General features: G+C 40.6%; 2 protein-coding genes across 2 annotated transcripts; one reads left to right on the top strand and one right to left on the bottom strand.

Moving 5' to 3' along the window:
- The first annotated feature begins 1865 nt into the window (after window positions 1–1865).
- Window positions 1866–9983, top strand: onecutl (one cut domain, family member, like). The gene is made up of 2 exons (XM_031756713.2): window positions 1866–2910; window positions 9110–9983. Exons 1-2 carry the CDS (start codon window positions 1866–1868, stop codon window positions 9418–9420), a joined length of 1356 nt encoding a protein of 451 aa, XP_031612573.1. The 3' UTR covers window positions 9421–9983.
- Window positions 9984–14238: 4255 nt separating this feature from the next.
- LOC116333435 (cathepsin S-like) lies at window positions 14239–25713 on the bottom strand. The gene is made up of 8 exons (XM_039620172.1): window positions 25529–25713; window positions 23511–23626; window positions 23266–23388; window positions 21528–21680; window positions 20057–20281; window positions 16747–16912; window positions 16459–16561; window positions 14239–15575 (listed from the first exon to the last, which is right to left on the bottom strand). Exons 1-8 carry the CDS (start codon window positions 25545–25547, stop codon window positions 15476–15478), a joined length of 1005 nt encoding a protein of 334 aa, XP_039476106.1. The 5' UTR covers window positions 25548–25713; the 3' UTR covers window positions 14239–15475.
- Window positions 25714–26036: the final 323 nt, after the last annotated feature.

Genomic DNA, 26036 nt, shown 5'->3' with positions numbered 1-26036 from the left:
AATAAAAACAAATAAACTGTGGCATGGGTTAAATTTTATACACAACGCACTGCTAATTGAGAGATGTTTATATTATTTATTTATTTCTATGTTTTATGTTTATTTCTATTTTTCCCCTCAGTTAGTGAAGTGACTCATATAACTACATATTCACTAAAAGGGCCTCCTGGTTCTGCACATATATTTGAAATTATATTATGGTGGTGGGGGGGGAGCACAACTTCTGACAAAATCATGACATTAATAAATGAAAATAGCATTAATAATAGTTTCAAAAACAAAAGGCTCGCGTGTTAGCTAGCGTGATCTCTTTTCATCTTCGTGATATATTATTTCATACTGACAAAAGGAGCAACAGCATTACTTGTTACATAAAAAGGACAGAATGACATTAGCTGCAGCCAGTGAAATCCATTGATCAGACGCGATAAACAGGCGAGCGCAGCAGAATGACCAGGCTGTGCGCACATAATTCATAAGTTGTGCTTGCAATCAGCTGAAGAAGGCTTAACCTGTGGGGTTATGAGAAAGAGAGCATCTCCACCTCAACGCTTCCCCCGCCTCGTCACACCCCACCCTCTCCCCTCCTCCCCCCGGAGAGAAAGGGTTAATTGGAGTAGGAATTTCATCGCACATCTGTCAGATTTTTAAGGCCGTGACGCACTGAAAGCAGAGAGTCAATGTGAGCAAGGGGGAGGAGGAGGAGGAGGAGAAGGAGAAAGAGTTGGTGGTGAGATCGATGAAGTGGCAGGCAGAGGGAAGAGGAGGAGGAGGAGGAAAATCTCACGAGATAATGAAAGAACAAGAAGAGAGCTGCTAGTGTAGAGCAACAAACGAGGCTAGAACGGGACATTTTTTTGGAGTGAAAACCAAAGACTGGGAGAAAAAACAGGGACGGAAAGACCGAGAGAGGCTCGTTTGTGACCGCAGATGGTTTGTGCTGTCGGGTTTTGGTGAATGTTGCACCCCGGGGCGCAGCGGACCAATTGTGTGAATCTGCAGGCTGCTCGCTGACAGAGTCGGAGAGATGCACAGGACGGACAAGAGTCGCGGACGCGCTCTGAGAAGTGGATAATAAAGGTAGGATTTTGCACGTTTTTGTAAAACCAATACGTGGTGGTGATATATTTTCTGATTCGCCACCATGTGTGATAGTTAGTTAACGCGTCCTACATGTGGAGAGAAAATGCAAAGGAACTGGTCATTTACAGCGCTTCGCTGTGGGCTGCTTCTGTATTCATAACTTTGCATAAGATTCAAAAAGAGCAAAAATATTACATTCCAAGAGGATATTAGGTTGGAGTGAAAAGTGATATCTGTGTTTTCTGGCGCTTTCCGAGGAGTGTGTGTGGCAGAAATACAAAAGTGCTTTTTAATTTATTTATTTATTTTTAAATTATTTGTTGCTCTTGTTGTTTGCGATACATTTTATTTTCCCTCATTGGGCTGCTTTTTCTTTTTTCTCTGTAACGACTGAAGTTTAAATAAAGCGAATAACAGCGCCTGTCTTGTCTCACGCAGGCACAAAAGCGAGGCTTTTGCCGAGGAACCCAGCTGAGCACCAAAGAGACAAGCAGAGCGCTGATGCACAAGCGAGAATAAAATCTCAGTCAGAGCTCCTAATGTTGTTGCAATCTCGTTTTCTGGGAGTTTGAGGAAGTTTGAAGACAGTACTTAACGTTATCAGATAATTAATTAGACACCCTATAAGCCCGGAAATCAATTAATTCACAAATCAATAAATCTATAGTCTGGTGTAACAAGAGACCTTACAGACTGTTAGCCCAGTTGTCCAACAACAATTACAAGAGGAGACCAGCCACACATCAAGCCAAGAAATACAACTTTATTTGTTGAAATTAACGATGGATGGGAGTCTAGGGGAGATGTCCCTCCACACCCACTCTGATCTGGCTCACAGCCAGGATGGCAGGGCTATGCTGCACTCCCGGGACCTTTCAGCTGCTTTCCCCAGGCCTTCCCTTGGGGGCTCCTCCATGTCTCTGGAACCTGAGCCCCGTCCACCAGGCTTCGATCACTCCATGTCAGCGCTGGGCTACAGCGGCGACTCCCCATCCAGCTCTGGCAGCACATACACTACCCTGACCCCCCTGCAGCCCTTTGACGACAAGTTCCACCACCACCATCACCATCACCCCTGTCTCCCTGTCAGCAATGTTATTGGCAGCTTTACCCTTATGCGTGAGGATCGAGGCCTCAGCACCAACTTCTACAACCCTTATGGCAAGGAACTGGCCATGTCCCAAAGCCTGTCGCCTCCATCCACAGGATCAGGCCTGGGTTCCTCCATGCATGGCTATGGAAGTCTGGGCAACAGCCCTAATGGTAACGGCAGTCAGATGCTCCCTGGTGGGTATGATGTACATGGAGGTAGCCTTTTCTGCCGAACATCGGATTTTGGCCGAGAGATGTCACCGCCAGGCCTAGGAGGAGGTGATGTTTCAGTGGGGCATCAGCTAAATAAAATGGAGACTCACCAGCATGCCCCAGGCCATCACCCACACATCTATAGCCAGCACTACCAGCCTCACCATCACCCGAGCCAGCAGGCCACCAAGATGGGTGACCACCTGCACTCTTCATCGTCTGCTTCATCCTCACCCAGCGAGGGCATGCTGCCGGGCTCACAGGGCAGTGGAGGCAGCACTGGAGAGGAGATCAACACCAGGGATGTGGCCCAAAGGATCATCACTGAGCTGAAGAGGTACAGCATCCCCCAGGCCATCTTCGCTGAGAGGGTTTTGTGTAGGTCACAGGGCACACTGTCTGACCTCCTGAGGAACCCTAAGCCCTGGGGCAAGCTCAAGTCTGGCCGTGAGACCTTTAAAAGGATGTCCCGCTGGCTCCAGGAACCGGAGTTTCAAAGAATGGCCTCGCTCAGGCTGGAGGGTAAGATCTGGCTTTACTCTGTATTTTTTCCACACATACACACACCCGGGTGTGTATGTTCACACCCGCACGTACACACACACACACACACACATACACACAGGCTCAAACAGAAACCACAACAACAGACACGCTCACTCTCCTTGTTTTCCCCAAACGCCTCCCTTCTCCGTGTCTTCCAAAAAAAATCTCCTCTCCAGCAATCAGTATGCAGCTCAGGTTGATACATGAGTAAAAGCAAAAGCATCATACTGATGTTTCCCTCCTTCCCACTGCTGTGAATGTACAACCGCTGTGTCTATTGTCTCATCAGCCTGGGTAATAAGAACTTAGCAGCACATTAAGGTCAGTTTGATCAAGAACAGGCCATATGTGCCGTTCCTTTGTTTACTTTGCTCCCAAACAGCTCCTATTGATTTGTACAGTAGCTACAATAAAAAAAAAAAGCCACAGACATTTGCCCTCCTCTTAAATGAACCATGAAGATCAGTGTGAGCAGCGATTGGCAATTTAATCGCTTTTGAGCCCACAAAATAATTTGTGCAGATATGCCATTCTGAAGCGATTGATTAATTTGAGCAGTGATTTATATCTGCTCAGCGCCTGACTCAAGTTGAGTTGGCAAGGTAACTGATGCAAATTAGACTTGAGCTTTTGCCAGACACCTTTTATCAACGTTGTCACTGAGGCAATTACTGTGGGGCTAAATACAAATGTTGTTCAGCTCTAAGGCAGCTCCTTCCCGGTTTCTCACATGTGGAAAAGAAGATGTTGCTGCTTAAGTGAGGTGCATGTAGTCATTAGTGCAGAATCACTCAGTCATATGGAAAATTTGACAACAGTTTTGAAAGTTAATAGAAATTAGTTACAAAGTAAAAAAAATGTTTTTTCCAATGTAGAACACCAGCTTTCTTCTTTTGCCACGATTTGCCGCATCTTTTCAGTTAAATAAATATCATAATAATAATATTTCATTGTAATTATTTCTTGCAGGCCTGTTACTTTTTATACAGATTTCATGGCAAATTTTAATTATTACTAGTATTATTTTTTAAAGGCACATTACAGTGTGCTGCTTGCCATTTAATATTCTTTGGGGATGTGGATTCAAGACGTGACAGCACGCCGTACAGTGCCGTGTTACAGTGTTGCACCTCCACAGGGACCTAAGGCCCATCTGATACACGCAGCACAGAAAGAGATCCAAGTGAACGCGGTAATATGAGATGAGCGTAGACGAGTGTGTATCTGCAAGTGGTCGGCTCACTGCGGGGGTCTGTGAGCTGTACGTGCGTGTGAGCCTCCCCACTTGATCACCGCTTCTTTCGTTTCTGTTGGCAGCTCGACTGATTAAGCCCAGCAACACAATAGGGTTCATAGGTAATGATTGTGCGCTCTTGCAATCCCTTCACAATTATTGATCTTTGATTGTTCAACTCTGAGAGCACATGTGTACATCCTCCATTCAGCAAAACGTTAGCGCAATCACAACCAAACCTCTTTTCTAAAGATTAGTCATCTTGGGGTTTGTGCTGTAATTTGACCCAAACGCCGTTTGATTAATCCCATCCTGCGATGCGTGAATGCTTTGTATGCAAAACACCTATTATATCCCCCACAAAAAGGCAAATCTTCATCATGATAAATCAGCCCTTTGTTCTTTGGAGCAGATTTAATCATCGTTCTTTCTTTATGTGCAGCATCCTTGTTTCTTCATTGTCACAAACACAAACATTATTTTTAACGAGTCAGACCGCCAAGTCCGAGCAGCCGATCAATCAGACTCATAAAAAATTAAAGTCCCTACACAGAGAAGCGTACTAATGTTTGACTATGCTCCTACTCTCTCTCTCTCTCTCTCTGCTCTCACACTCTCTGAAATTGCATATTTAGTTCTTGGCAAAGCCACAATTTGGACAGCTCGGCACTTTTCTACATAACCTACTTTCCAAAGGGGGTTGTTGTGTTTTTTCCCCCCCTGGCCAACCCCCTTTTGTTTAATTACAAGCCTCTATTGATTTCCATGGGAAAGAGCAGCACGCTTTGCCCACACACACCTCGGCTGCATCGGCAAATCGAGACTGGAATTAGAATGCACGGTGCCCTGTGCTCCCTAGTCTGAAGATAGCTCAAGTGCTCTCTGCTTCACGCCTCAAGTTTTAAGATGATCCTCCTTAATGCAGCACTTGCTTAAATACATAGAAGGCCCTTTAGTGTCAGCCAGAAGCACTATGTTATTTCCATAACGTCTCTTCTATAGAGGGCTGCAGAGCTCTCCAAAGCTTGACGCACTGTAATTATGGAATTTAGTTGCTGCCATTTTGTATTTTCATATTTCTTTTTTGCAGAAACCTTTTGGTAAAAATGCTGTGATTCCTAGGATTTATCTGCAGTATCTTGTGTGTGTGTGTGTGTGCTGTATGGATTACTGCACTGTATATGAGATGCATCTCCAGCCCAACCTCAGGCTGTGGAGGAGGCAATCAGGATTTAGTCAGAGAAGAAGGCAGGATAAAGACCACACAGCCTTGCTCTGACACTTAAAGTCAAGGAGGGGGGATCAGAGACTATAACTTTAAAGATGATGGCCGAAGCCCTTGACTAAAGGTCTAAATGAATAAGAAAGGTCAATGCGGTTTACGTGTCAGCTCCAGTGCCTGCACCACCCCCACAGTAATGAAAGCCACAAAGCCTTGTCCACCTCTCGCTGCGTACAGTTCACGTTTTGCTAGCAAGGCTCAAAGGTCAAACCCAATGCCATTTGCATATCAGGAATTGCAAACAGGCCGGCGTGACCTTAGCTGTGCAACATCAAACAAACAGGGTTGTTGTTTTTGTTGTGTTGTTTTTTTTTTTTTATCTGACTCTTGCAGCTCCCCCCACTCTGGCGCTGAAGGGGTTAACCAGCCTCTGTGGGTCGAGGAGTCTGAGCTGCACAGATTTAATCAATAATTTCTATCAGCCCCTGGCCCAAGAAATCAGCAGGGGGTGGGCTGGGTGGGGGTGGGGGTGGGGGGTGGAGGGGGTGTGGAGGGAGAGGACAGGGAGGGGAGTGGTGGTGGTGGTGGTGGTGAGGGGGGGCTGAGACGCCGGGGGGTAGGGAAAGGGCTTTCGATCACGTTTCAGCAACACGAGACAGGGGCATACATCATGATTAGGGGCTGTTCCCACGATCATAAGAAGCCTATAGGGGAATATTTATGTCTCCAAGAGTAGCCCCGGTGCTGGGGATTTATAGCATGGTAATTGTGAGCCTTTTACACATGATTACAGCATAAGGAAGCATTTACTTAATGGTCGGCGTTATGATCGTCAGTAAGGGAGAGAGCTGAGGATAGGATGGCGGCGAGGAGGAGGAGAGCGGCAGGACACGGCAACTCCTCCAACAAGCCGTAAATCCACACTACAAGCGAGCTAGCCAGCACTATCATGTCATTCCTTTCATTACTACATGAGCTCAGAGTGCACCACTGTATATACATTCCATAGCTGCAGCTCACATCCCAACACCCCCAACCCAGAAATATTGACCGTGGTGATGGTATAACACATATGAAGAATGCAGCATAAATACTAGACATATATATATAAGCAATATATATATATATATAATTTCACTTGTGGTGATATTGACATGTTGCTGACATCTCGGCCTGTTCAGATTTTAATGAGACGTGGTTCGATAACTCTCAGAAATGCAAACGAGCTCTGGATGCCTAAAAGCTAACCGGCCCCTGTAATCTCAAGTTGACAAGAGTGCATCCCCGAGTCAAAACATTTCCTTCAGATAATGATTTTAGAGGAGAATGTTCACAGGGAATTCATGGGGAGATTTATTCATGTCCAGTTGAGTACTTAAGTTTCAGAAACTCAGCTGGATGTTAGAGCAATCAAAGCCAGACGGTGCCAAGTACACACACACACATACACACACCCTTTAGACCTGGGTCTAATTCTGCTGTTGTGATTGCACTCTGTGGAAAAAGATGGCGGTGAGGTCACACTTTTTCCTAAAGCGCTCTGCTAATGAGAGAAATTTGCCACTGTGCGTTTGAAGAGTGAAAAGACAGTCATACAGTTAACATCAGCAGCACCCCTCAGTATGTGAGATGTTTCTCAATGGGAAACTGTGAGCCAATCAATTGGACGTGTCAGTGCTGTTGTGAGAGCAAAAGGCAGCATCTGTGTTTTATATAATGTATGTTTGTAGCGTGCGTGAGTTGGGTTGTGTTTCTCCGTGTGTTAGGGTTCGAAATATTGGATCTCAAGGTTAATGCGAGCTGAAATCTCCATATAATCACATATTTTTTTGTCAATAATAGAACTCCATACACATTTCTCTGTGTTTTCTTAATATAAGTAAAAAAAAATCTGCCTGTGCAGCAGGATTATTTCTACCAGCTTCAACATGAATACAGCTTATTCCCCTCTTGCTTGTAAAATGGTTAATGTTAAATCTCGAAAAGAAAGAAAGAGTTTCTCTTTTCTTGCAATGAAAATGACACGTTTGTTACACCGAGGGCTGTTTTGGTTGGCTAAATGCTCAAAAAGCCCAAAGAGCATGTGTAACCAGACATCTTATCTTTCTGAGATTGAGAAAGCTTCTGAAACAGCATGTCAAATAACTTGCATATCTAATATCATACCTATTAGAAGAATTCATATTTTATCCCCCCCCCCCAGAAAAAAACCCGCTCTCTATTTAGGCACTAATCCATCTGTCCTTGCTCATTTGTGTGTGTGTATTTGTGTCTTTGTGTTTTTTGTGCATGTACACCAGTGTGCTTACACTTAGAAATGCATTTGATACCATCAGCAAAACAGTCGCCCAGCAACCGCACAGTGCTGATTGAAACCTCTTAAAAGTGTGCATTTAGGTAATTGCACAACTCCCCCAAATATGTTTTAGCCCACTTAAGGCTTCTAAACGCCCTGGGCAATGCCGACTCTGCTTGTTTCACTCACCCCTGACGTAACCTGCCTTTAATAGAAAATAAATTAGTTCCCCCTAAAGTGATTATTACTCACTCACTGCCGCCACATGTAAATGACTTTTATGAGAAACTAATGATGTTGAAGTGTCCACTAAGGGAAAGGAAAGAGTGGAAGTGGAGGGAGATGGGTAGAGAAAAAGAGCGGGATGGAGGGAGGGAGGGAAGGGAGGAGAAGTTGGCTCGGTACACAAAGGCAGAGGTTGGTGTTGTGTTTCCTGTAAATACAGAATTACAGCGTGTTAGAGGTGAAAGGTTCAGCGATGGATATGCAGAGGAACATGCAGCCTGAATTCAAAATGCTCGTCTGATTCTCAAAATGGATCTGAGCTCAGCCCACACGCATCAGGCTATTTTTCTCTCGCACTAAACAAAACTGTTCTTTGCAGTCTTTTTTTTTTTTTTTCAAAATAAATTTCAGACTTTTTCACGAGAAAATATTGATTATATAATTGGGCGGGCTGCCGCAGCTACAGTGGTGTTTAACCCAGACCCCAGGATTTTATTTTGTGGTTGGTGTACGCAAGACTTAGATTAAAAAAAGAATCACCAGAAGACTTAACTGTTACTGTAGATTGGATTTGGATAACTTTGATACTGAACAAATGCTGCTAAAGCTTTTTATCTTCTGAGGACTAAAGATGCAGAAATATACGGATGTTAAGTAAGGGAGAGTCTACGAGGGACAAAAATGCGACATTTGGTGTGATAAAAGGTTATATTTCAAACTTTTAAGGGAAGAAATTTGATATACATCTGTTTTTGTGTTTGAATTCAATTTTTGTTTGGAAGATATTGTCATTATCAGTGCAACACCAGATTTAGTTCTTTGTCTCCAGGCCATATCTATGTAAAAAATTAGACCATTTTCCAAAATGTAATTAAAAAGAATAATGAAAAACATCATGGAAGACTTCAGGACTTTGGTCTGGATGTAGTTATATGTTTTTTCTCTCCTTAGCAGCTTACAGCAGCTCACTGGTAATAAGATGTGATAGGCTGAACATCTTGATTCCTTTACTGCACAATGAAACAAGTTGCTGATTCATCTCTTTTAACTAATCAAAGTTGCTTAGCTAATCTGTTTTCTTTCAACAAATCCACTTTCCCTCAGCTTAATCCATTTGTCCTAGTTAGCCAGCCAGTCTGTTAGCTAACCTGCTTCCCCTTTCCTTTTTTTAATTTATCTTTTATCCATCTGCCTGCAGCCTGCAAGCGTAAGGAACAGGAGCAGAACAAGCTGGAGCGCAACCAGGGCCCGAAGCGCACCAGGCTGGTGTTCACAGATCTGCAGCGGCGTACGCTTATGGCCATCTTCAGGGAGAACCACCGCCCAACCAAAGAGCTGCAGGTCACCATTGCCCAGCAGCTGGGCCTGGAGCTCTCCACTGTCAGCAACTTCTTCATGAATGCCCGCCGACGCAACCTCAACAAGTGGGCAGACGAGGGCCGTCCTTCTTCCACCGGTTCCTCGGGCTCCAGCATTTCCTCCTCCGCAGTGTCCTGCAGCACGGCGTGATGGTAGACCGTCGCGGAGGTGCTGTGAGGAGGGCGCTGAGGGAGCAAGGGGGCACATAGACTGGTCTAGGCAGAGATCAGCCGTAATAAATGTCCTCCTCGTTATCAGAAGGAGAGATGGAGCCAGCTATTATAGATGAGTTTATGAAGATGAAGCATTTTTCCCAAACCAAAGGTAATTGCTCCCTTGAAAAGGAAGGGGCAATGCTTAGAGTGATATGATTGCAAGATGTGAGGTCTTGCCTGTATAGTCAAGGGTGCAAAGATGATTTGACTCAAAGAAGAGTCACACCCTTACATAGACACCATCTCATTGCATTATTTTGATTATGTAGATTAGAGATAATGAGGGTATTGCAAATCAGGAGGAAGCATATTTTGGTGTACCTTCAAATCTTTTCTCATCTCTCCAAACGTGAAGAATCAAGAGGTGTCGTTCGCTCACATCTGGAGGGCTTCATTGTGTAACTTCCTAATCAAGTGATCGCCATCATCCAAAGACATTAATCCTTCCCCGATGTTATTATAGTCCCTTTATTCCTCCAGAATCAAGGTGAAAGAGGAAGAAGAGGCGTTTTTTTTTTAAATCCTCATTTTTTTTTTCTTGGAGAACTGAATGCCCTTTTCTTAGCATGTGTTTCCATGGTAATGGTTCCCAGGACTGTATGGCGTTGTTCCAAGCTTGGAGCCTGGAATAATCAGGAGGGTTCTGTAGCGTCTGTGACTCCCAATTGTCAATCATTTCCCATCAACAGGAGCCTCTTCTGTATTGTGTCAAGATGGTCCCACCTCGAATGAATCAGAGTTTTCAAGGGGGAATCGCGGCACATCTCACCGTATGCCAGGACAGAATCGATAAACACAAGTAGGACACAGAAACAGACTTGTTGGTGCAACCGTCTAGCTTTAAGACTCTCACTGAGCTTCCAAATGAAAGCTCCACAGCCATTTTTTTGGACTCAAAATCAAACCGAAAAAGAAAAAAACAAACAAAACCAAAACACACACACAGAAAAATGAAAACAAAAACAGTTTGAACACAAAGGCTCTCTGGAGAAGGAGGTACACCTGACACAATGTATAGTGACATTGTAGTATTTTTTCCACTCATTTCCAAACAACTGTATACTCCTCCATTACAAAATCTTTTTTTACAGATGTCTAGAAAATGGAGGAATGTGATTCTTTCCAATGTTTTTGTACAGATTTCAAGCACATCGCTCTATTTATAGTAACACGTTGGAAGTGTGGGGCAGTTTGTTTCAGCCCTGCTGACGTACAAGGTCATTTTTTTGGTCCACAAAGGAATGGCTTTAACCATGCCTCCTTATAGCCAATAGATGAATCAAACCAAGAACTTTTCAAATGCAATTAATGATCTGATCAACATATTTATTACTGCATTTGTGTATTTATTGGTTTCCCTTTTTCTTTCCTTTATTTATTTGGTTATTTATTTATGCTATCTATATACTGTAAGTATTTATTTAACAATGCTCTGTATGTCTGTGTGAAACTGAAGACTTTTTGTGATGGGCACTTTTAGCTGTAGAATCCCATCGTAATACCAAAGATTAACATTGCCTCCCTGAATGTACGGCCTGAATCCCTAAACCCAGTACCCGATCCACCCGGATCCAGCCCGACCCACCCAGTGATGTTACGTATCTCTCTATCTTTAAGGCCTGGCCCCTTTTGTTTTCTTTGTTTTGTTGTAGAATTATGGGGAATTCTTTACTCTTGCAAATGTCTCTGCTGTCAGCTCTTAACGCCAAGGCCAAAGCTTGTTTGAATGTTGTGATAATATTTATAATTAATAATACTATCAATAATGACAATAACAATAACAACAAAGATGATGTGGCATCCCATAGGCTCACAAGTTGCTTGTAAAGTTGTGTTCAGACCAATGCCATCTGGCAGAGTGTGTAATGTGTCTGGGGACCCACTTAAAGCACTGTCTAATGTTGTGTGAGTCCTTCGGGGTCACAAGCAAACATGTGTACTGTGCATCTGCCTGGGGAAATGCATGGTTATGACCCCCCCACCCGCCCAATATCCCTCACCTAACCCCTTCTCCAGTGCAGTGCAGACACTACTGTCTATGTCCTTCTCAGTGTGATCTCACCGTCCACCACACGCAAAGGCTTCTGCTAGTTGTCTCAGTTCCAAGACGTTTAGTAGGGTTCACTCCTGACTCCTCCCGTGTTTTCCTCAACTTGAATTGAGATACTGGAGTTTTTTCTGGGTTTGTTTGCTGTCCGATGTGATTCTTAAAGGGTGTTCCTCATCTTCTGGGGAATTGGATTTATGTACCCCTGGTTTATAAGGTCTTTTGAAGGTTTCCCTCCTATGGTTTTTCCCATTCTCGTTTTCTGGGAATCTTTAATTTCTTTGTAAGGTCCTTTAGTTTTATGACCTATGCCCTCTGCCATCCAAAGTTCAGTGTTTGAGAAGTCTTACATTTTGTCATAAGGCTTGTGGGGTTTGTCCCTGGCCCTGTAAGAGCTCCATGGATCTTTCCTAATCATTTGGGGTTTTGGCATTTGTTCTAGGTCCTCCTTCCTTGCATGGATTTTCCATTCTGAGTAGCGGGTGCTGAAATCAGGAGAAGTCACCCAAGATTTAATTCTCTCACTCCCGACTAAATGCTGCCCAAGTGTGGCAAAGCTAGATTTGCCGTTTTCTACATTGACTCTTTCCCTGTCTCATTTTCTCTCCCTTTCTCTGTCTTTAACGTTGTAAGAGGCGGATTGCCGGGGCCCCCTTCACAGCGTGCACTTGAAAGACGGGTGGTCATGAAAGAGGCCATCGACTTTTTCGTGGACTTCAAAGGGGAGGCTTTTTTCATCCCGTCTCCTCTCTGGGTATCTGGTCTGGGGTCTGCTCTTGGCCAGACCTGTGGGCTTTAGGGGGCATTCAAAAAGGGGTGGGGGGAGATCAGAGAGGAGGCTGAATCATCCAGAATGAGGATGGTGGTAGCAGTGTGTGTGGAGAAGTAGGAGGGGGGTTGTTTGAGGAACAGGAGGTGTTGGAGTAGTGGGGCATAGAGCTGAATTAAACTTTAATGAGCAACAATTGTAAGCATGCTGAGAGCTACGGGGGGTGGTGGTGGGGTTGTGCGCCTGTGTCTGTACAGCGGTGAAAAAATTAAAAATAAAAGAGCTTGAAGGCTCTTCTGCTGATCTCTGCCCACTGCTGTCATTGTATCAAAGCTGAGGTGACACCTTTCAGGTTTTTCTTTGTCTCTCTGACTGAGAGTCTAAAATGGAGACAGTGCTTTTTGTATTGAGCCACCCTCTGCTCCGTGTCAAGCAGGGAAGCTCTTCCCTTTCTGTACAGAGGGTAGGCGGGAGGGAGGAGTGAATCCAGTTGGCTGCTGCAGGTGATCCGCATTGCCATTTTAGCCTGCGGCACCCCCTAGTGACTTTTCTAGAAACTTGACCCTGAGACAAGCCTGGCAGCTGAGGCCATTGCAGAGCAATTCTGAGGAGCGCGTTAATAATGAAATAGCAGAACTGAAAGCTGATATATACTTTCAGAATAAAAAATTTAAAAAGACCAAAAAAGTACTGTTTTTGATAACGTTTGAACCAAAAAACAACCAAAGATCAATGAGTAACTGCTGAATCATTATGTAATGTAGGTAGTTTTAGCAGTTCCTCATCAGAGCTACCGTAGCACTCAGAGGATTCAAAAAAGCACCAGTGGGGTTCCGTGTGCTGCTTATTTATGTTGCATAAAACAGTATTATGTTGAGCTGGAACTGAGAAACTGACATGAAGCAGTGTCTTCAGATGAAAGTCTTTTGACCCCAGTGTCTCCCCGTCTGTCCCTGTCTTCTCCCGTGTGCGTACATGAAGACTTTACCCATCTACCTCAACTGTGTGAGATGTTGTGTGGCAAAAATGTTCCTTAACCAAAGAATCCATTCTGTCAGGGTGTCTGTCTATCTATCTATCTTGTCTGTTCATCCGTCTCTTCTTCTTCATGCCTTTTACTTCTTCAAACCAAATGTGCTGGAATCAATCTGTGAAGGGGCTGAAGGAACCCCCTGTCCAGCCAAAGCTCAAGTCGAGTATGCTAGTGTCCCATTGATCCATGTTCTGTATATAAATAAAATCATTCTCAAGACCAAAAAAGAAGGAGGTGACAATCCAAGCAAGGAGGATCTTGCTGTAATCAACGTTGCCTGTTCCTTGTTTTCCAAAAGCTAGAATTATGCGAATTGCTGTAATAGAAAAAAAAAAAAACCCCAAATCAAGCACTCATCCTAACATAAAATAAGATCAGAGGAGACAGAAGCTATTTTTCCACATTTGTAAGCCACCCCTCCCACCTGTTTTTTTTTTCAAAATGTTTAGTGTAGTTGAAATACTGTTCAATCCCACTGTTGTAAGTAGGAATTAATAAGATCCATACAAAAAGCTTTAAACGGGAAAGAGCTGAGGGAAATATCTGACTGAGTCTGACTTTCCCCAGCTTGGACTCGACCCACCATGCTTTATTGTGCCATTCTTGTCCATGTGTTAGACTTACTAATGAATGTGGCTAACCAACCAAAGGCTTTAAAAAAAGATATACAAAACTTTAAACGTCAATCATGGTGGGACATTTTGTATCAACAACTAAAGAAAATCCCTTTGAATACCTCATGTGAAAATTGTTTGTTGTGATGTTGCACTAAAAAAAATAAAAATGACTCATTTGTAACCCAACACTGCAGTCTGTTGACTTTATTCTGACCTTGTTCAAGGTGTTAGCAGGAAAGATATCTGGGTTTTAAAGGCCAACACCAGCACCAATAGCTGCTCGGAAATCTGATTTATTTTTTATTTTGTCCAAAAACAAGAAAACACACTTACGAAACCAACTCTTCCTTTTAAACTTCCTTTTTGTTTAACAAAAATACAGTATAACATGCACAATTCAGTACTCAACCAGTTAAAACCCTCAACATCCAGGCATGTTTACATAAATACATATCCCCCTTTTGTCACATCTGCAATGGCAGATGGTACTGGACTTTAAAAAAAGTGAGCCTTTTATTTTTGGCTGCACAAAGCAAAAGGGAGACTACGATTAAACTAACGAAAACGAAACTGTAAAAAAACTAAACACAAGGTACCTGGAACAAGAAGACCTGAGACCTAAAACATGACGGAAGATGAACAGACGATCTGAAAGGGAACTAACTACAACAACAAGTAATTAAGAACCGGAAATTTAAATAATTAAACTTGGAAACTAAATAATACAAGAAAAAGACAAGGAAACATAAATCACTACCATTGTAGGAAAACAAGTCCAAAAAGTCCAAAAACATAAACACCCAGTAACAGACCCAGCACCATGACACCTTAAAATTTAAATATTGTAATTCCATGTTCATTATTTTGTGAATAAGAAACCGGCATTTTGGAAAATGTTTTATTTTTATGTCGAGTCAGATTACATAATATCAGTATAAACAACAAAGCAGCAGTACGTGTTGTGTTCCGAATGTAATCTATAAATCTTACTGGCTCAAGTCTAAAAATATAAAGTAGTCCAGCGCTAAACATCCAGTAAAGTCACAACTTTTTACAATAGATTTTTAATGAAAACCTCATAGCCTTAGACAGAGGGTTGTATTTCTGGTTACCCCCTGATTTAGTACGGTAGTTAATCCTAACCAAAATAAACATTGGCGGATAAATATTTTTCTTTAACTTGTGAAAAATCTAATCTTTTAAAGCAATTGCTGAACCTCACCTTTCAAGGACACTTTTTTTTTTTTAGGAAAGTAGCTTGATAAGAGGTTCAGAAGAAAAAAAACATACTGAAAAAGACTCTTATACAAGCACTCACACATACAGATACAAACATTAACATTTCCACAGTGCTAAAGAAAATCAGTGATAATGCTTCCTCCTCATAATATAATTTTTCAAGAGAAGCACCAAAAGGCATTAGTTTGAAGCTGTAGTTTTTGAAGACTTACAATAAAATTAAAAGGTAATCATATATGAAATATTATTTATTTTGCAAGAATTTCCCTTCAGTTCCCTCTGCAGTTACATGACGGGGTAGCAGGCATACAGAGCAATGCCACACTGATCGTTCTGGTTGCGTGCCATCCGGATGTATCCCTGATCTCCGAAGGTAGTTCCCCAACTTGAGAGTGAAAAAAAAAATCATTATGAAATAGTAGTGCATTGTGCTATTTTTATCTTGTTTTTCAGTTTTTACTATTATTTGAAATCTTTTTGCTATTTCAAGTTAGAAAATATATTCATATATATTTTTTTATTTATTTTATTTTATTTTGTTTTTATTTTTCATGTCCACGGTGTATCATGTAAAACCTGTTAAAACCAATAAATAAATGTTAAAAATATATCTATCTATATCTATCTATCTATATCTATCTATCTATCTATGTATATATATATATATATATATATATATATATATATATATATATATATATATGTATACATACATATATTCATAGAAAAAAAAGAAAACACAAGAACATAAAACCAGGTGCAGTGGATGATTAAATGCTTATTCATATAAAAAAACTGTCTTTCTCCCTTTTTTACATTTAACTAATTGCAGTGTATGTTAACTATTAATATGGATAGGGATCTTATATGTATGGGTATGCCCAAACTTTTGATTGGCTGTATATTTTTGATGTTGTGAGGTTGCCATGCATTAACTATTATTTAATTAAACTTTAATTTAATTTAATTAATTTAATGCTGAAGGCTAACTGGTATATCGTAGCCCAACAGTCTGAGGAATTACTGCTTAACAAGTTTTTTTTTTAATATCATTTTAAGATGACCACTGTAGTCCTGTCAGGAAAAATTGAAAGCCTGAACAGAATGTAACAATCAGTCTTTGCGTGTTGATGATATGTACTTTTATAAAAAAGCACTGACTTCTCTCTTTCACTTCCTGTTTGTCTTCTAGAATCATCCAGAATTCGCCACATTACCACTTTGTATACAAAACCCATATTCAAGAAAAATCAGTGAAAATGTCTCACCTGTTCTTTACGAGCCAGTAGTCTTGTCCATTCAGAGTACCATAGCCCACTGCCAAAACACCGTGATTCACCTTTTGTGAGCATGATGGGTCATTATACACTCCTGAAATTATAAAGAGAAATTACCAATCTCATTGTAACATTCCAAAAAACTATAAATAATAATTTCCATTAAAGTTTTAATAATTCAAGCTTTTCTTAGAAAAGAATGCAGAAACATTTTCATTCCTCCAAACGTTTCAAAACTACAACAACAATACACTTGACACCTGACGAAGTGTATCTTACCACTCCTGTAGAAAGTAAACATGGGCCGCGTAGCATCAATTGCCACTGAAATGGGTCCAATGGTAGCAAGGGCCTGCTTCAGAGCGTTCTCGTCCCCTTCAGGCAGAAACTGGTAACTGGAACAGTTGGCAGCACGAGTTGCTGGGTTGTAGTGGCACTGATCATCCTGAAGTTAAAGGACAAAATGTTAGAGGATCTGATGCAGTCCAGGAAAAAACTGAAAAATTAAATTTATTCTTGTTTTAAAACATGCAAGGCAGGCCTTAGGCAGAACTGAACTAACTGGGAGGTAGGACCTCATACCACTAGAAGGGGTACCAGCTAACAGAAAACACAAACTCACTGCCACTCCTTAACTAGGTTTTATAATAGAGCAGGGCGATATGACCAAAAATATTTATCATGATATACATTTGAAAATTTGCGATAACAATATAACTGACGATATAAATGACACTAGACAAAATACTTTAAAACTCCACAACTTTATTAGTGCAAATAAAAAAACATCAATGTGTTTTCACTTAAACAAGCAGCTGTTTTTTATGTGCATTAAAGTTATATAAAAATTTAACAGTGCAAATGCAAGTTCCTTGCTGACAGTTTAACCAAAAGGCATTTCCAGTGGAAACTGGTCGACATATCCTCAGCATAACCATGTATAATATCCACAAAACTTAAAAAGAGGTTATACACACACACAGTGTTGGGGAGTAACGGAATACATGTACCGCCGTTACGTATTCAGAATACAAAATATGAGTAACTGTATTCCGTTACAGTTACCGTTTAAAAAGGTGGTATTCAGAATACAGTTACTTTGTTGAAATAAATGGAATACACGGCGGTACTTCCCTGTTTCATATTGTCGCGGGTCAGGATTGTTTGGGTTTGTTTGACAGCTACGTTCTGTTGTTCCAGGCGGCAGCGTTACGGTTGCCATGGTTACAGGGTGACGCGCTCTCTCTCTCTGCGTGTTTCCTGGGTGAGAGAGCGCTTTTTTGTTGTTGTTGATGTTGTGCTAAGCTAAAAGGCAGAATGCTACAGGCATAGCTCTAAAGCATGTAGCCTGATGGGCAGTGTAGTCCGTGCTGCAGGGAGAATGGACTACCATACCCGTTATGTGTCTGTGAGCGAGGGAGGGAGAGAAAGGAAAAGTCCGAGCTGTCACGGAGCAAAAACGGGAGCTGGAAGCATGTAAATATAATAATAACCACAGCAGCCAAGAAGAGTGCCTGACGAGCCCAGCTGTAAGTAAGCTATTAAGACTCAACTGTACACCGTGTTCGTGTTTTCCTCCGGAAAAAATAAGTTCCGTTGGAGAAGCCTTTCAACGCCTCTCTGTCTCCGCAAGCAAAGTTGACCCAGACAACAAAGTAAAGCTAGCGGCTACCAGCCCGACACGAACCCGACGTATTAGCCAGAGGTCCCTTTACTACGTTTGGAGCCGCGGACCTTCAGTAACAGTAATAAATCACAGCAATAGGACATTCATGTAGTTGTAAACAGCATGATAATATATTAAGTATTCCAAAGTATTCAGAATACGTTACTCTCATTGAGTAACGTAACGGAATACGTTACAGAATACATTTTGGGGCATGTATTCAGTATTCTGTAATGGAATACATTTTAAAAGTAACCTTCCCAACACTGCACACACAATACGGTAATATTATGTTGAAGCACAGTACGTATCACTCCGCGAGGCGCCTGCCTACGATAGCCGTAATGCTCCGACAATCCATCAAGCGGTGCAGCTTCGTAGCTTAGCAAAGTCGTACTAAAACACTTGACAGATTTTCGAGCGCCGTGTACCACATAAAATCGTTTCGAGGTCAGTAAACACAACCAGAATTCATACATAGGGCACACGGGATTATAAGGGGCACTGTCGATTTTCAGAAAAATCAAAGGATTGATTTTAAGTGTGCCGTATTTTCCAAACAACACGGTAATAACGACGGCCCGCTAGCATGCTCTACCAAAAATAGTGCTTTGTTGTGTATCTGACGGATGAAAGTTAAACCAGTTCCACACCACTGAAGTTGCAGCATTTTAACAAACCAATTCCGCTTTCGCCCTTCACGTTCTCTGTTGCCGCCATGCTTTTTCCGCCATGTGCATATGAAAACAAAGGCACTGCGCATGCGCGTTTTACCCATATTCTATCGCGATATTTAATTTTTTTTTTATCGTTGCCCAACATTATACCGGTATTACCGTGAACGGTATGATATGGCCCAGCCCTATTTTAAAATATGTTTAGTCCTTGAGCTTGCTCTACTTGTCCATTCTAATGTGACATTTGACATATGAATGATACTTTGGCAAAGTTGTGGATTATTTTGGATTATGAGCTGCAGTTTTTTGAAACCACCCCTTTAGTTACTAGACACTGGGAAACAGGCTCTCCCTTGACTGAACTGCACCTCACTCACAATAGAGAAAGTCAGTGGTTTCATAATTTGTACTTTGGGACAAAACTAAACCTAAAGATGGTTTCAAAGTACACACATATTGTCATGTCATTTAATATTTGTGGTCATTATGCTCATAGAATATTTCACATCACAAAGTTGCTTTTTCAAATATCTTTTCCTAAAATTAAAAACATCGCCACCCCCGCGAGGCTGGAACAGTCTGTTGAAGCGACTCACAACTGGCTTCCTCCTCCACACAAACAACAGCGAACTACATCAAGCCTGGAGGACAAACATGTTGTCCGCTCCGATTAATTTATTGTTGCTCCAAAGAGACGTTAACAGCTGACCACAGACAAGTGTGAGTGTTGCTGTCTACAGCCTGAAGGATCGGACTCAACTTCTTGCTGGTGTTTATACACCCACCTAGGTGTCTCATACAGGATTTTGTAAATGTTTGTAAAGCTTGTGTTAGAGTCCTATGTTTAATTTTTTTGTAAAACTGTTCACATGGTATGAACAACAAAAATAAAACAGAATATAATGATTGGAAATCATTTAAACACAATATTTAATTGAAAATTACACAAAGACAACATAAACTAACATTATATAATCATTATATTTAAAAAAAATAGTAACATTCCTTAGATCAAAGTTTATGTGTATAATAAAATAAAATAAAGTAGCTTTGCTCCTGTCTTCTCAAATTTTGCTGTAAATAATGAAGTCAGATGTTTTGGCTTTACCTTGAGCTGATTTACCTATTACTAATATTATAGCTAAGATTGTTTACCCCCTGGTAACATGAGCTAAGTACGTAGTGCATGTTCTTTTAGCACAAAAGTGTACTCATAGGGCCACAAAAAGGTTGTGTGTTTACTTACACGTCCTGTATATGGGTATGAAGCATCAGAGTCGATTCCGTGGTTGTCGATGACATATTGGAAAGCTCGGGTCATGAAGCCTCCATTGCAGCCGTGGTTACCGTATTTGCCAGAACAGTCCACCAGGTTCTGAGGACTGAGATCCACCAGCTTTCCTGTACTCTTGGCTAACTGGCCTTCCAGGGCCCCTGCAGCACTGAAGGCCCAGCAAGCTCCACAAGCACCCTAAGTTAAAAAACAAACAAACAAACAAACAAAAAAAACCCCATAGGATCTGTAATTCGAATATGCTTATATTCTCAGTGTTCCTCTAAATGTCCAACTTTACAAATCCCATATTTGGTTAACTGGCAGAAAGAACACAGCATCCCAACATTTGTTGAATTGCGGTTGTAAACCTTTGACCCCAAATTACATATCTGACTGCACTTGTAGCTGTGACAAAATAAACAAGCTGAAACACACTGGTCTGGCAACAAAGGTGTTCTTTATACTATTTCTGTTGCTTGAGTTTTCCTTTCTAGTCTCTTTCCACACTTCTTAGAAATCCATAAAGAAATCCATTTTGATTTTGATTTAATATATACTATTCATTGATATAATAATAAATAAACACTGAGTGAAAAATCCCCCTTCAACAATGTTCTTGTAGCTTGTCACTACATCAAACAGAAATAGCACAAGTTCCTTGTGCATCATTTCACACATTTCTGTGTCTGGCAGCTCAACAGGTGTTTGTAGAGGTGAAGCCAGGGTCCAGCAGGGTGTAGGAGGTTAAAGAAGTCAAGTGACTATATGAGAATGTTTTTTGGTCAGTTACATTTACCATGTTGCACAGAACAGAAGCAATGCCAAAATCAATATGTGTGTGTCTCTGGTTAAATGATATTCATCTGCACAACACAAGTTAAAAATAAATTAGCCATCATAATCTGTTTCTTTCTTTTAAAATTATTTTTTTTTTATCTGCATGATTTTTTTCCCTTTGACTCTATGCAAAACAATTTTAGCACAGAAAGTCATATGGATTTAAAATATCTTAAAGTAATGCAAATTTAGAGTTTCTAGAGACAAATAAAGTGAAGCTTTAAAATGGACTATTTACATACAGGAAGAAAAGCCAGAACATGAAGATTTTCCTTATTTCACTTAAATTTTTTTTTAATATTAACCATCCAAAAACTAAGATAATGAGACAGTTTTTAAAGTATTTAGGTTAAAAAAAAAAACCCTGTAAGACCATGCTACCCACCTTCTTTGCACCAAAACAAGTGGAAGTGACAAAATAATTGCTAAACTAGTAACTGTGGTAATGACATCCTGTGTAAACATGAACTTATTCAAAGAACAAGGAACAGGATGATGGGGGAGATGTTGTTCCTGCGTGGCTATGAGACATCAAATGTTTTTGCTCTTCTCAGCAGCACTAATACTTATACACTGATTCAAATGCCCTCTTGTTTTTTTTTACCTGCATCTTGACTTTTGTGACACAACCCTTCTCTCTCCAGTCCATGGTGTCTGGTATGCCAGAACCTGATGCCCCTGCAAAGGCAGATGGCGCCCTCTGGATGTCAGTGGGAGGAGTGAGACTGGCAAAAAACTGCAGGATCTCTTCTTCTGTCTATGATAAAGAAAACACCAATGATGAAATGAGAAGCAAAAGCCAGTCACAGTTGGCAGACAGTTATCAAAGTTTTCAACTTCAATGTGTTTTATAAACTTTCTAAAAGCTTTAATTTTTCATATAAATCTCCCCTATGCAATACTTATATGTTATAATGCTCAATTTCCCTGACTTCATAATCTGCTATAATTCTAAGTACAAAAACACACAAATTTACACTGTCAATGTGTAATTATTGTAGTGTTTGTTGATTTTTGCTACAATACTGAACTACTGATAAACACTGATAACTGAATTACATTTTAATATTTTTTTCCTCAAAGCAAATACAAGCATGTGTCATTTGGCGATTGTTGATAACCTCTCCTGGACAATGAGAACCTTTTTAATATTAGCAGAATGGAGAGAGCAGTCAAAAAAGAGAATAGTTTCAGCTTGCTGTTCCTGCTGTTGCAAGAGGTCACATGTAAATAAATAACTACCATATCAGATTTTTATGAGCACATATTAAAAATGCCCTGATAACATTCCTGGCAGTATGCAAAATTAAGCTAATGTGTTAAATACAAAATATGAAGACACTGAAACATGAAAGGGGAACACAGATGACACACAATATTAGGAAAACCAGAAACATGAAGTGGTTAAAAAAACAAACAAACTGAATACCAGGACTATGGCAACTTCACTATCAGTTTATGTGTTAACACACCCTTTACTTCTTTCAGGGCTTTATGTAAAAACTTAAAAACTTTAAAGTTGGTTTAAACTTAAAAAAACAAATAAACTTCTTTTAAAAATGTTATTGTTATTATTAAATATTGTTATTTAAATCATTTAAGGAAATTTAATGTTTAATTTCATAATGAAACTTTGCATCTAATTCAACTACTAACTAAGCTGCAGGCAGCTGAAGCTGTAAAAACATTGCGGTGCATCAAGTCTCGCTCCAAGCACTAACAGGAAGTGTCAACAGGAAGACCAAATATGTCGCAAGACAACAAAAAGGCCATGGTGGCTGTCTTTTTGATTTAAGCTAGACTTTTCACCTCAAGAATAATTTTCCAGAGCTCCATCTCACCAGACTTCATCTTTTTCCATTTGTGGGTCATAAAGCTCGAGATATTTCTTGATCTAAACATCTAGTTTTTTATTCATTAGCTTAAACATGAGAGAAAGCAACAGGGGATGAAAGGGTGCTTCTACAGAAGCTAAAAATGTGAGCTGCAGAAGTGTAGATGTACATGCAGGAAGTGAAAAAAAAGTATTTTGAGGGGCAGGTGGAAACTGATAATATGACTGTGGCAAGAGGTTTCGAGCCAGGCTCACTGTGGAGGTTTTATGTGGAAAATGATGGTCAAGTGTTTTGACATAACTCTGTTGGGCCTAAAGACAGAGACTTTTGAGTCACATGTATCCTCAGTTTTCTGCCAGTAATCTATCATCTATCACATACCCAGCTACTCTTCAATATGGATCAGCTTTAATTCTGTTGACCTTTCAACATCATTAATACAATCACCATTAATGAATAAAAATTATCATAAATCAAAAACATTAACAAAGCAAGAGAGTGTCTCACCAGGTCTCCCATGTGATTCATGCCCAGTTCATAGGTGTGAAGTCCCATTGAGGCCTCCAGGTTGTGCACAGTAATCATCTTCAGGTTATTCTCCCACAGCTCCCGGCGGTGAGCATCCTCCACCTCACATAAAGAAAGAGCAGATGAGGTGAAAATGCTGTATAAGTTAATTATAAGCCTTATGTAGCGCTTGTACAAATATAACACTTTCTAAAAAATATTTATTACTACTATTTGTCACATACATCATTTTTGTAGCTCTTCCCATGTGTCTTCTTCCACAGATCCCAGTGGGCATCCAGTGTGGATTCAAACATGGCTGCTGCCCCAGCACACAGGGAGATGAGCAGCAACAGCAGGCCTGCAAACACACAAACATAGACGATGACACGAGAAGACAGGATGTCACCTGACCTTTGATGAGACTGATGCTCACTAACATACTGAGAAAAACAACCTGCCTGGCAGAGAGCTCCAGTCAGAAACAGACCTTAGTTTCATAAAAACCACACATAGAGACTCTGGCATGACACAGGCCAAAATATTTTCAGAGTTGTGTTACATATTGACAAATAGAAAACAACAAAAAAATGGAAATCAAAACAAAGAATAGGCGTTTAGTGACATATGAGCACAACTGAACTTATTTATGAGAGCCCCTGATATTTAATTCTTCTTATTAAAACCCAACATTTACTCTAAAAGGTTAACAGGAGCCACAACTATTTTCCCACATACATACATGGTAATTTTTCCCAAATCAAAAGGTCTTTTTTTTCACAATTTTACTGTCTTGATCTGCTTCTCAGTCAGAACAGGGAAAAACATGATTGTAAACATTGGTTTACATCACTTGTTATCAGATTGATGGCAATAAATCTAAACCAAACTGATCTAGGTCACCTCTGCTTCTTAGAAACAGCACTCTGTATATATAGTTGAGTTTAAACCGAGTTTTTAAGCTCAAGGCCAATTTGGGGGTCAGGTCTTAGTAATACTATTATTTACAAATACTTCACATAATATGGAAGAATGGTTGCGTTTCAGAATGCATCAAGTAGCTGCATTTTAATTTCACTTTATGTTTTTTGGTTATTTAGTGCATTAGGTGGGATCAGTGAGATTTTTTTTTTACACAAGTAAATAATATGGTGTAGAAAAGTTTGGCAACAAGCTGAGAAGGGCATACAAGAATCAACAAACAGGCCTCAAAATACAAAACGGGAGAGCGTTTGCTCAGTTTTCTTACAATGACAGAGAGCAAATATACAAAACTGAAGACACTGAAGTGATTCCACTGAAAACTGCTGTTTGAACTGAGTGTTCAAGCATGTTACCAGATTATAATTGCTGCTGATGTTGTCTTCAGGGGTTTTATACTGAGGTGGATCATTGGCCTCATCTACATAGCAAAAGTCATTTTTTAAAAAACAACTTTTTGCACAGATCACTGTGTCTTTAGTTTCTGAGTGTTAAGAGAAGTCTCAAGTATCACTTCCACATATTTAAGGCTGTGCAAAATTTTTAAAATGACGCTACAGTCACAAGACCTGAAGTGAAACTTATGAACAAGCAAAACGTACAGCGATGAATATGAAGCTCCACCCGTTATACCCGGTACAGTTCCCAGCTGGGAAGAGGACCCTCTTCAGACAACACACACAATACCCTCAGTGTATAACCTAAATGTATTATGATATATATAATATTTTTAACCAGAATTTGTAACTCACCAGGTTTCTCATACTAATGTAAGTGATTTAAGTCTATTCAGTTTTTACTTGGACTTTTACCCCACGAGCACTTTGACTGGCACTTTTTTCCACTTCGTTTTGTTGTCAGTTTCATAAATACAAACACAAAAACGAAGAATTCCGGTTTTATATTACTTTTAAATTGTTTTACTAAACAAATGCTACAGCGTAGTTGTACAGCACAGCCTTCCTGTCTATGGTGTAATTACATAAGGATATACTAAAAATACACCGAGTGTGTTTGGATAATTTCTTTTTCTACAATTATTAAACATTATAGAAACACTTTACTTAACTGTGATGACATTATGACAAGGTTACAATGCATTTCTATCGTTGAACACACCTGCAGCCTGAACAAAGAAAAGTCTTTGAAAACTACAAAAACGAAAGTAAAAGCAAACTAAAATATGAAGCTTTTTATGGGGAGATGTCCCCCTTTTTGTTTTACCAGCCATTAATATCTCTACTAAAGCTATTAAAGTATGACTAGAAAGTGTTTCACTTGCCTTGATTAGTCGGACTCATCTTTGCTCGTGCGCTGAACCCAGTCTGACTGCGTTTCCTTGTTGCTGTTATTTAAGAACAAAGTGTCACATGTTCTCTCGCAGTTCTTCCTCTTTCGAAAGTAAGAGCTACACCGTTTTCCTCACAGTGCAGGAGAGGAATAGTTGAACGCATAAGACATAAAATAGAATGGTAAATGGCCTGTATTTGTATAGCGCTTTAATTAGTCCCTAAAGACCCCAAAGCGCTTTACACTACATTCAGTCATCCACCCATTCACACACCGGTGATGGCAAGCTACATTGTAGCCACAGCTGCCCTGGGGTGCACTGACAGAGGCGAGGCTGCCGGACACTGGCGCCACCGGACCCTCTGACCACCACCAGTAGGCAACGGGTGAAGTGTCTTGCCCAAGGACACAACGACCGAGACTGTCGGGCTCGAACCGGCAACTTTCCGATTACAAGACGAACTGCCAACAAAGGCAAGGAAGAAGAAGGTAAACAAAAA

This window comes from Oreochromis aureus, linkage group 11 (assembly GCF_013358895.1).
Source record: "Oreochromis aureus strain Israel breed Guangdong linkage group 11, ZZ_aureus, whole genome shotgun sequence".
NCBI lineage: Eukaryota > Metazoa > Chordata > Actinopteri > Cichliformes > Cichlidae > Oreochromis > Oreochromis aureus.
This window is presented reverse-complemented; position numbering and strand designations above follow the sequence as displayed.

Coding starts and splice junctions, on each gene's coding strand:
- onecutl (XM_031756713.2), top strand. CDS start 1,866: ATGGATGGGAGTCTAGGGGAGATGTCCCTCCACACCCACTCTGATCTG. Junction 2,911..9,109: donor GGCCTCGCTCAGGCTGGAGG/GTAAGATCTGGC, acceptor ATCTGCCTGCAG/CCTGCAAGCGTAAGGAACAG.
- LOC116333435 (XM_039620172.1), bottom strand. Junction 23,389..23,510: donor GGAAGAGCTACAAAAATGAT/GTATGTGACAAA, acceptor TCTTTATGTGAG/GTGGAGGATGCTCACCGCCG. Junction 20,282..21,527: donor TCACAAAAGTCAAGATGCAG/GTAAAAAAAAAC, acceptor TTTTTAACTTAG/GGTGCTTGTGGAGCTTGCTG.